Source organism: Ascaphus truei, chromosome 8, assembly GCF_040206685.1.
Source record: "Ascaphus truei isolate aAscTru1 chromosome 8, aAscTru1.hap1, whole genome shotgun sequence".
Classification (NCBI taxonomy): Eukaryota; Metazoa; Chordata; class Amphibia; order Anura; family Ascaphidae; genus Ascaphus; species Ascaphus truei.
The window spans coordinates 61,577,057-61,588,832 of NC_134490.1; the positions used below are offsets into that span (position 1 = coordinate 61,577,057).

At 37.0% G+C, this 11,776-nt stretch overlaps 1 protein-coding gene across 2 annotated transcripts in view; it reads left to right on the forward strand.

The window, feature by feature from the left end:
* C8H10orf90 (chromosome 8 C10orf90 homolog) overlaps positions 1 to 10,791 on the forward strand; it is a 105,921-nt gene extending 95,130 nt beyond the window's left edge. For both annotated transcript variants that reach the window (XM_075612255.1, XM_075612256.1), the window contains 3 exons: positions 6,724 to 6,787; positions 7,604 to 7,703; positions 7,812 to 10,791. In XM_075612255.1, the coding sequence (XP_075468370.1) occupies positions 6,724 to 6,787; positions 7,604 to 7,703; positions 7,812 to 7,850 (203 nt within the window). In that variant the 3' untranslated portion in view covers positions 7,851 to 10,791. The remainder of the gene's footprint in view (positions 1 to 6,723; positions 6,788 to 7,603; positions 7,704 to 7,811) is intronic.
* The last annotated feature ends 985 nt before the right edge of the window (positions 10,792 to 11,776 follow it).

Sequence of the window (11,776 nt, forward strand, 5' to 3'; positions counted from 1 at the left end):
GGAACCAGGATTACAGATGTACTGTATTACTGACAGGTAATGGCAGGCTTGACCTTTATTAAAAGCAGTCAAATGTACCCATATGTTCACAATGGGCAGGCAAATTATTGGTAAAAATAAGGAGTCAGAGATATTAAAGCTGCAGACAGAGCAATATCCTACATGTGTGGTTTTTTTTTAAATAAATCAGTTAGCGTTTAAAAAAAAAATCTAGATGACATTTTTAATGTATTATAATGTAACAATCATTTTTTGTTTCTATAGAAACCATTTACAAAGTCAAATCTCTTCTGAAACAGGCTCTGGCACACCCCTTTTTTAGCCCTCTCTCTAGCAGTGCGCCAATTGTATCTAGTGGCTGTCTGGTCACATGATCTTCCCCACAGAACTTCGTCATATTAATATGCGTGTATTCCACTGACTGCAGAATACTCATCTGCAGCCATTTAGTGAACCCCCATGCCAAATCTTCGGCGATCAATCACAGGAGAACTGATCGATTGGCAACCTAGCTAATTGCTTATCATTGTGTGGATTTTATTGATGCACATATTAAAATGAAAAAATAAAAAAACAAAAAACGGCAGCTTGGGCTGCTGCTTTAAATAAATAATGTGCCTCTGAATTTACCAAGGAGGCGTAAATTGCTAAATTATTGCATGCAGAGTAAACTACAACCTCAATATTAACTAATATTTGGTTAACAGAGGAAGTAGTACAAATGTGGCTTAGAGCAGCAAAACGTGAAAACTCCCGTTTGTTTTTTTTTTTAAATAAATCATCTCTGTAGTATTATATAACTGTCTGCATTTTTTTTTTTTTAAACTCCTAATACCATTTTTTAATGTAGTGATCATTCTTTGGTTGTGACAGGAACCATTTAGAAAGTCATATCCACTTCCTCTTTTAAAACAGGTTCTGACACACACCTTTTTGGGCTCTGCCATTTGGCAACAAAGTATGAAACAGATCTGTTGCTGTGTCCCAAATAGCACCCTGTCTATTACTATGAAATCTGTAAAAATAATGTGTTACCGTTAATGATATAATGCTACATATCAGCTGCAGCATTTTAAAGACTGCAGCACAAAGTTAGAAGGCGGCCATTTCGTTAGGCACACAATCAGGATTTTTACAGATATACTGTAGAGCAGGAGCACCAAACGATTGCCAGCTTAGGTAAGATTGTAGAATAATACATTGTCACATGTTGTATCTATAAAAATAAGAAGAAACAGAACAGAAGAATAAAAGGGGGGGTCTACTATTGCTTCTTTAATAAAATGAAGGTAAATAAAGCTCCTGGCCCGGTGGCATGAAAATAAGGGTTCTTAAGGAGTTAAGTTCAATAATAGCCAAACCGATATACTTCATATTCAACCACACCATTTCCACAGGCTCAGTACCACAAGGTTTGGTGTAAAGCAGACGTGGTGCCTGTATTTAAACAGGAGCTAGATCACAACCAGGGAATGACAGACCTGTAAGCCTGAAATCAATAGTCAATAGTGGGATTTATGATGGATAGGTTATGCCAAACTAACCTTAATAGCGTATTTGAAGAAGTAAGTAGGAATTTAGACCAGGGCAATGCAGTTGATGTGGTCAACTTAGATTTTGCAAAGGGTTTTTCTACGGTGTCACACAAGCGGTTAGTGTACAACATGAAGGAAATTGGTGTGGGTATAAATATTTGCAGCTAGATTGAAAACTTGTTGAAGAATAGATAGCAGAGAGTTGTCATAAAAGCAACCTTTTGATGTTTGGATAAAGTTGTAAGTGGAGTAACTCAAGGTTCAGTTCTGGGGCCATTGCTTTTTAACTTGTTTTATTAATGACCAAGCGCTTGGCATACAGAGCAAAGTCTCCATCTTTGCTGATGACACTAAATGATGTAAGGTAACACAATCAGAGCAGGATGTATTTTCTATACAGAACTTGGATAAACTGGAAATTTGGGAAGGTAAATTTCAGATGAGGTTTAATACAGATAAATGTAAGGTTATGCATATGGGAACCTAGAATAAAAGGTTGCATTCAAATTAGATGGGGCACAATTAGGGTCATCCTTGATAAATACTTTATGAGTGCTTATAGATGGCAGGCTTAGCAATAGTGCTCAATGTCAGGCAGTAGCTGCAATTGCAAATAAGATCTTATTTTGCATTAAACAGGGTATGGATAGAAGGAAAGAAAGCATGATTATGCCACTTTATAAATCCTTAGTAAGAGCACACCTTGAATATGGAGTATTTTTGGACACTACTCTATAAAAAAGACATTATGGAAATAGAAAAAGAAGAGAAGAACCACCAAATTAATACCAAATTAATAAAGGGGATGGAAGTTCTGGCTTATGAGGAAAGGCAAGCAAAATTAAATTTGTTTACATTAGTTAATAATTATCTAAGGAGGGAGTATAATAATTATTATTATCATCATTTATTTGTAAAGCGTAAAACATATTCTGCTCTGCAGAACAATGGAGGTACAGGTATTTGATCATTACATAAATAGAGTTACATACAAATCAGGACAAAGCTGAACAAACAGATACAAAACACAACGAGGGCCCTGCTCGTGAGAGATTACAATCTGAGGGAATGAGGAACAATGTTGAAACAGAAAGGTAAAGTGGCTGCTCCTTGTGGGACGGAGTGTATCTCAGGTTGGAGTATGGTCCAGCCTGACAGCTGTTCCATTAAAGTTTGAGGGTGGAGATATTAGGGGGTGTTACATAGTGGGGAGATTGGTCCATCCACACAGCTGGTTCCAATGGGGTTATGGGGATGGGGTGTAGTTGGATGTTAGAGGTATGCCAGATAGGGTTACATGAAAATGTGAGTAGGCGGGAGTGAAAGGAGGTAATAAGGCAGGAGGAAAGGCGGGTGTCGTGGGCGGAACGTAGGGTGCATTTAGGGATATATTTGGGGATGGGATGAGATTAAGGGGGGCAGCATCATTGAGAGCTTTGTAAATTACAGCTATGATTTTAAATTTGATTCTAGAGGATATGGTAAGACAGTGTAGGGATTTGCATAGTGGAGCCTCAGAAGTGGAGCGGTGAGTGAGTAAGATAAGTCTGGCAGCAACATTTTGGATGCATTGGAGTTGGGATAGGCGGAGCAGGGGAATGCGAACTAGGAGAAGGTTGCAGTAGTCAAGGCGGGTCAAGATGAGTGAGTGAATTAGGATTTTAGTTACATCATGAGAAAGAAAAGATGTATCTTGGCTATATTTCTGAGGTAGACACAGCAGGACTTCGTGAGGAACTGAACGTGAGGAATGAAGGAGAGATCAGTCAAATATGACCCCTAGACAGCGGGCTTGAGCTGTTGATGAGATTGTGGTGTTATTGACAGTGACAGAGAGCTTGTGTCTTTAAGAAAAGATAAGACATTTTTAGAAAGGAAAGGTATAAAGGGATATACCAAATAAGTAAACATCAACATCCCCCTGGAGGTTGATCCAGGGGGAAATCTGATTGACATTACTGGAGTCAGGAAGGATTTTATTTTTCCTCTTAAGAGACATCATTGGATAATGTTTCACTGGGGTTTTTTGTTTGCCTTCCTGTGGATCAATATACTGTATATACTGTATATACAAATATATGATATTAATAAATTATAGGATATTAGTTGTCAAAATTTAACATACAGTTGATTTCACATGATGGATGGATGTCTGTTTTAACCTCATCTACTATTTAACTCAAACATTCATTTGATGCAGCATGGACATTTCATGATATACAATCTAGAATTATTTTCACAGAATGACTTTATTATTGCACTAATAATTTATATTTACTAACACAATTTATAAATAAACAAATACACAAGTGTGATTCGATTTAAATTGTATCAAACAGGTATTCAACATAACAGAAAATAAAAACTAATTATACGTCATGTGTGAAGTCTTCATACATTTGATGCATATTTTATGAAGGTTTGTATAATTTATTATCACACTGATATTTTTGATGCACAAAGAAATGTAATATGTATTATTATTACAGTATTATTTTATAGGCCTCAGCACGTTTCCATTCTGCTATTCATGATCCTAATTCATGCAGTATCCACAGGTTATGCACCATTTGCCATATATTGTACATATGAAGGGATTACTCAAAGAAAGTACAGATGGATGAACTATTGCAGAATTGCATAAATTAAGCTTCTGGGGTCAATAAATAGCAAAGCCAAAGCAATGTGTGAACTTGACTGTGATTTACATAGTGATTTATAAGAGAAAATAGATTGTTCTAATCAGGGTTGTAGATTAAGATTAGTACCGAACAAATGTATAAACAGGCAATAATGCATTTATTTTACCTGCCTTCTGGCATCAGCATGGTTGATTAAATGTTGGGAACCACCTGTCTATGCTCATACGTTTCCCACCACCTGGTCATTTGTTGCTTGGAAGATTTTTTGTCCTGATTTAATTAATCAAAAAATATTTAGATAGACTCTGTTATGAAAGTACAACTGCTGCTGGCTACAAATGTTAACAGAGCTTTAAAACAGATAGATATGGGGTGGCCATCTCCAGTCCTAAGGGGCAACCAACAGGTAAGGTTTTAAGGACTGGAATTGGCCACCCCTGCTCTACTCCTTAGAACGATCACACTCCAAACATTGCATGGATGTCCGTGAATAGTACCAAGATGCCAAAACTGTGGATACTGTCTTATCAATGTCTCAAGAAATCAGCAGTAGACAATGCATTACTATATACATGCAGTATGAAAGACAGAGAGAAGTAGCACCATAGGAAGAAGAAAGGGCCCAAGCAGGGCATAGATTTATTATTATAATTTAAATTATGATTGACCAGGGAGTGATACAGTATCTTGTTATGGTAGTAAATGAATAAATATTCACATTTTGCACAAATATTTATTTTGCTAGTAAGAGAGTAATAGATAGTTACACAGTTACATAGATGAGGTTGAAAAAATACACATCCATGAAGTTCAACCTATGTTAGATGTAGAAACAATATGATTGAATTTCAGCCCCTACTACTTTCTAGCAGACTATATAGTTAACATAAGATAAAATAAATAAACACAGCATTATATATTATATTTTCTGGTCCTGAGAGCTTAAATTGGCCATGGGACTGGTAGGAGAAATGTAAAGAATTCCATCAAATAAGTTAGAGCTGGGTGCTCAACTCCAGTACTCAAGCCCTCCCCACTGTCCCCCGAACAGGTCAGGTTTTCAAGCTATCCCTGCTTCAACACAGGTGGCTTAATAAGTCCATGATTCAGCACAAGTGGCTCAATCAGTCCCTGCCTCAGAACAGGTGGCTCAATCAAAGGGTCAGTCTTTGACTGAGGCTCATGTTGAGCCACCTGTGCTGAAGTTGGGATATCCTGAAAACCTGGCCTGTTGGGGGGGGGGGGGGGGTGAGGGAGACGGACTTGAGGACTGGAGTTGAGCACCCCTGAGTTAGATAACCTTTTCAGTTCATTGCAATGCATTGTAGTCTTGGGAGTTATGCAGTAACACAGATGTTAAATATTGCCTGTCATTAAAGTCAACTTGTAGTCTTCAGTTGTCAGGAAACCTTTTCCTTCCTAGTATACAAAGTCTCTGAACTGCTACAGAGCAGTAATATTGCTTATATTAGCAACATGGTTTTTCTGTTCAAATCCCTTGTGTGCCCGTGACACCATTACATCAGCTCAGCGCATGATGTCTGTACCAGTGACTAATGTTAACTCTCTGGATCATGTTAAACAGAGAAGTGAGCAAATAGAACCCGGAAGTCCTAATGTAGACATACATAATAAATCCCAGAAGTTTAGAGTTGCTTTAATTAAAAAATAATTAGAGGCTGTTATCATCAAACTTTCAGTTCTTCACTGGTTTGTCTGCAAAAGCAACTTTGTATGAATGCATCTCAGGAAGATATCTTTGCTTCTAATGAGAAGAGACAGAGAAAGCGTGACAGCTGCTGGAATGTGTAATGTATTTCCATGTCCCTCCCTCTGGGTTACACTTTATTAATGTGGAGATTTCCCGGTAAGCGATTAGGGTGCTTCTTCATTTAACTGTTGGTGTGATGGATGGAATGTTTATTATCCGTTACAATTGCTACTGTATACAAAACTTAAATACAATTACTATTAGGAGAACAAGTAAGTCTACATAGAAAACAATGAGAATATTCAGGTTCTGAAAAAAGCATCTCTGTTATTTTATATTGCTTCAAATGGGCTGTTTATCCTTTGCATTTACCGTGTCTATAGCACAAAATAATATTCCTATTGCAAGAATCCATAGAATTCAGCAGAAATTCCACAAAAATGAGACTCATGATTCAGGATGTTCCACTAACATGATTGTGAGATACACAGATATTAAAATGTTGCGGTGGGTAAAAAAGTGACAAAAACCCTCCACCTTACAGTGTACAGTAAATAAAAAGACCACTTGTGAGCACATTCACGTGTCAGCCAGGTCTGCAACCCTGTCTTTCCCCATTATCTCTTAGCAAACTGTGCTTCCACTGCAGCCAGGGATTCTGGGAAATGACATGCAAATGGGCACTCATGTTGAGACACTCTTCACTTCTTATCCATTTTAACATGGACCCCTATAAACTTATGTCTGCCGTATTACCCAGCTTTTCAGCACAGCTGATATACATACAAACTGTGTTCTGAATTATTCAAAGGGTTTGTATTTTTTTTCCTTCTAGATAACCTATTCAAACCAAAGGAAAGAGCTATTTCAGAGAAAGAGATGCAGCAAAGATCTAAAAGGTATAAAACATCCTGATATTTTATCCAACACTCAAATATGCGTGTGCTGCTAATATGTGGTCAACAGGAATTTATATTTCTTCAATACTTCTTTTGCGTTTCTTTTTTTATTCATAGTCCAAATCACAATATTCATACATTGCATGTGACCACTTATATAAAAACAATAAACATACAGAACCTAATGTTTGTATGGACCTATTCCCAAGATGCCAACTACTGCCTGTTACATTTACACAAAGTGCTTACCCTTTTCATGGCTAGAAAGAACTATAATAATAATAATAGTGCTAAAGATTGCAGCAACGTCTTAGAAATGGACTGTTATTGGATGCAGAATATATTTCTTTCATTTAGATAAAAACAATGTTAGTTACTCAATAAATGATTTAAAAAGGTCCTTCCAGCAAGTTTTATGTTTCATGTTTAATAATTAAATATAATTAAAGGAATATACATTGGGATCCTTGTTGAACATAACTTGATGGTCTGATTGAATTTTTTATTCCATTACTATTGTTACAGTGATATGTATTGTTTGTACAATTTACAGCACATGTAGTTTGTATGCCATGATTAAACCTTAGTCGGTGTAATCAATGTTTACCCCTCTAGTTCCTGAAAAGCACGTGGGCACTGACGTGTCAATATAATGTGAACCCGCTTTCCTGTCTCAGGGAAGCCTTTGGGCTCATTTCAAATGAATGGCTCTCAGAGGCTTCCCTGACATAGGGCAGTCGCTTCATAGGTTATTGAAGAACGTGTTGTTGTAACAATTTGTTATTGTAACAATGCAACATTTTTACAATGTTTCAGAATTTATAATACTTTGCCTGAAGTAACAAAGAAAAAAGAAGAGGAAGAGAAAAGAATGATATCAGAGAGTAACAGAATGAGAGTTGAGCTCTTTAAAAAGGTAAAAATTATTACAGGATTGAAAATATGTGAGTGAAATTAGCATTTTATTTGTGTTTTAATAATTGTTTTACCTGTTTTTTTTTTTGTTTTTGTTTTTTTTTTATAGAAACTCCTGGACCAAATTCACCACAGAAATGTTGAATGAAAACGGAATTCTAATGACATGAACATAAAAGTGTAATGAGTCAGTTACCTTACCTGGTTATTAATATTATTATTATAATAGTTTTCATGCAGTTACTCAACTACAAATGTATCATACTAGGTGTAGATGGGTGCTACAATGTACCCTACAGAAAGCATGGTATGTGGCAGTTTCTTTTTACTAAGATATCAAAAAATGCATAAATGAAACAGATGAAAATAGACAGAAAAATCCAACCTTTGAAGCTTCTAGCTTTACATCTGACAGCTTGGAGTATCACACTGAATACATGTTTTTATGATACAGCAATGCACTGTAATGTAATACATATTGTATTCCATCAATATTTTTTAAATGGAGGCACCACCCAAAATGTCTGACTAACTAGCAGTACGGTACTGTATGTATTATTAAAGCAATAATGGGGACACTCTGTAACCTTGGCAAACATTGTAACTAACACATAGGATGCTTTTGTTGACTTCAGCATCTTGGCATGAACGTGCTAGTAAAGATGTGTGAAACATTTGTGCATAGTGACAGCACATTTTGGACATTTGTGGCTGCTGAAAAAACTAGATACAAAACTTTACTTAAAACTTTCAAGAGAATTGCAGGATTATTGTGAACAGGAAATCACTGAATCCATATCTCATGAAGACATGGTTAGGTCCACACCCAGTATTAGCTATGAATTTTCCTTCTATTGCATTCCTCAAGGGCCCCAACAGGTCAGGTTTTCAGGATATCCCTGCTTCAGCACAGGTGGCACAATCAGTGGCTCAGTCTTTGACCGAGCCACTGTTTGAGCTACCTGTGCTGAAGCGGACTCTTCAACTGAGCCACTGATTGAGCCACCTGTGCTGAAGCAGGGATATCTTGAAAATCTGACCTGCTGGTAGCCGTTGAGAACTGGAATTGGCCACCCTATATCTATTACTTTAAATCACTTTCTTACACACATATGTCAATGATGATGCTACGAGCCCTGCCCTCTGGTGAGATGCATACTTTGGGCACCTTTTACAGAAACGGATATTAGAAATAAAACCCAACCCATTGAAAAACTTGAGACGTATACATTCCTTATCAAATGTAATAAGAAGTACCCTACTTAGTGTGCTACAGTATGTATGACACATCAATAACAAACCAGCTATTACTAAACTGGTGAAACAATACATGATGTGTTTGCTTTAAATTAAATATATCTGTTCACTAGAAGTGAAAATTGAAAACATTTACTGCACCAGTACAGGAATCTACATTAAGAGGCACATTCCCCCAAATTATAAAGAGACACAAAATACATTGTTTTCAGTTTATATGATAATCTGCATAAAGCAACAATACATTACACAATGACAAAAAGTACATTGTTAGTACAGAAATAATTTGAGGCGTAGAGGTGTTTCATGAGCTTCTATTATTAAAGGAGCAATCCAAGACGGTCATATTTTTTTTCCCTTTAAAAAGAAAAAAAATAATTATATATATATATAATTGAAAGATGGGGTCACCTGAGCTGAACCCCATTCATTTAATCTCCAAGGACCCCCTGCTTCTGGAGATACTTACCTCCAAAGTAGGTGTCGGTAGCTGTTCCGGCTCAGCAAACCGGGCTGCACCAATGATGTCACAGCTTCCTATTGGCCCACTGGCCAGGAAATAGCTGAACAGCTGCCATATTGTGAACCCTGGTAGCTGGTAGCTGAGGAGAGCGGCTTCTGGCATCTAATTTGCAGGTAAGTATCTCCGGAAGCAGGGGGTCTCCGGAGCTGAAATTAACAGGGTTCAGCTCCAGAGACCCCCACTTCAACCCTAGAAAAAAAAATATTACATTCACACAAAAAAATCCACCGCCTTGGATTGTCTCTTTAAGCATTATTTAAATGAGTATATTTAAAACAATGAACAGATCAAAATTGACATAATTTGACTATGCATTTATATTTAGAGCTTCACATTTTGTTAATACACTTGGGTGAGAACATGCTGTTTACCAAAATCTGTTCAAAGCAATACAATTGTAGCAATAATCAGCTTGCTATATAAAGCTGATTTTTTGTGTGTGTGTGTTTTTTTTTTGCCGTATAATTGCCATGTGTGTCTTGAATATAAGAGAAGGAACACAAAGAAGAATGTTACCCATTGATTAGGCTACTAATATATCCAGAAATACTTAGGGTTTTTTTTTTTAGAATACATAGCTAGCACAATTTAAGCATCAGAAATAATAAGCGCAATGAGCTATAATTGTTGAAATCTGTACCAAATCAGAGTAAACACATGGGTGACGCTAGTTTGATGGATGTTTTGCATCTTGACTGTCAGTTTCCAAACTGTGTATTGTTCATTAACTCCTATGATCCCAGCCTGCCAAAATGTACAATTACAGGAGTGGACAACTCCAGTCCTCAAGGGCCACCAGCAGGTCATGTTTTCAGAATATCCCTGCTTCAGCACAGGTGGCTCAGCCATAGACTGAGGCACTGATTGAACCACCTGTGATGACGCAGGGATATCCTGAAAACCTGACCTGTTGGTGGCCCTGAATGACTGGAGTTGCCCACCCCTGCAATAGTACATAATATCGCCTGCATTTTACTCATTTTATATTCCATTTGGGAGATGTTTCAATGCAAAGCAAAGTGTGCCTTGGTGCAATACTTAATTTTTTTGTTCTGGGTTGTATCATATGTAAGGCGTTAGTCAAGTTTCATACATCTAGCACAGATTCTTATTTTTTTTGCTCAAATAAAAGGGAAAAACATGTGGCAAGAGGCGCAGAATATGATACATCCCTTTATGATGTGTGCATCGGGTAACTCCTTGCCCTGCAAGTTCCAGAATCTCAACCTGGTACTAATGGAGCATCAATTGTGTATATATACATTGGCACAAACATGCAAAGAAATAAAGGCTTCTCTGTGATTGACATCTCCCCCTTATATTTCATTGTATTGAAATGCATTTGTACTTCACTTCAGCTTACCTTGTGGTTCTGCTTATTATTAAGTATTACCCATTGTAATCAAACATGGGATCTTAAAGCAGCAGTCGGTTTTTTAATTTATATTTTCCCCTTTAATATGTGCATCAATACAATCCACACAATGATAAGTAATTAGCTGATCAATCCGTTCTCCTGTGATTGACTGGCAAAGATTCATCTCAGGGGTTCACTAAATGGCTGCAGAGGTGTATTCTGCAGTCAGTGGAATGCATTTGTATATCAATACGACAAAGTTCTGTTGGGAAGATCATGTGACCAGTCTCTAGATACAATTGGTCAATTGGTGCACTGCTAGAAAGAGAGCAGGGCTCAAAACGCAGTGTGCCAGAGCCTGTTTCAGAAGAGGAAGGGGATGTGACTTTGTAAATGGTTGCTATAGAAACAAAAAAAGGCCTTTTACATTATAATCCATTAAAATGTCATTCAGAGTTGTTTAAAAAAATGCTGCAAGTATTTTCTCATAGTACAGAACTGATTTATTTAAAAAAAAAAACACATGTAGGATATTGCTTGGTCTGCTGCTTTAAGGAGAGTATTTATGTTAAATCTGCCCATGAGTCACATTGTGGTGTGGTTTTCTTTTTCATGTACTTTGTGGTCTTGAATTTATTTTCATTTGTCTTTAAAAATGCTAGTAGCCACAAAATCCAAAGCAAAAGGACTAGTTTCAAAGCAGAACACATCACTAGATAAACTGTTATAAAAAGCTTTTCCATCCCTAAGCTCCTATCCATTCATTTCACTTCAAGGTCTGTGAGTGCCTCGCAAAGCAGAGGTATTTTACCATCTCCCAGCAGCTTGAATACCAAACTAAAAGAACATGAAATGTAAATACCAAAGTCATGAGGTATATACTGTTGCCATATAAAAGAGAGAGAGAGAGGCAGAACATAACAGCCCAACCAGGAGA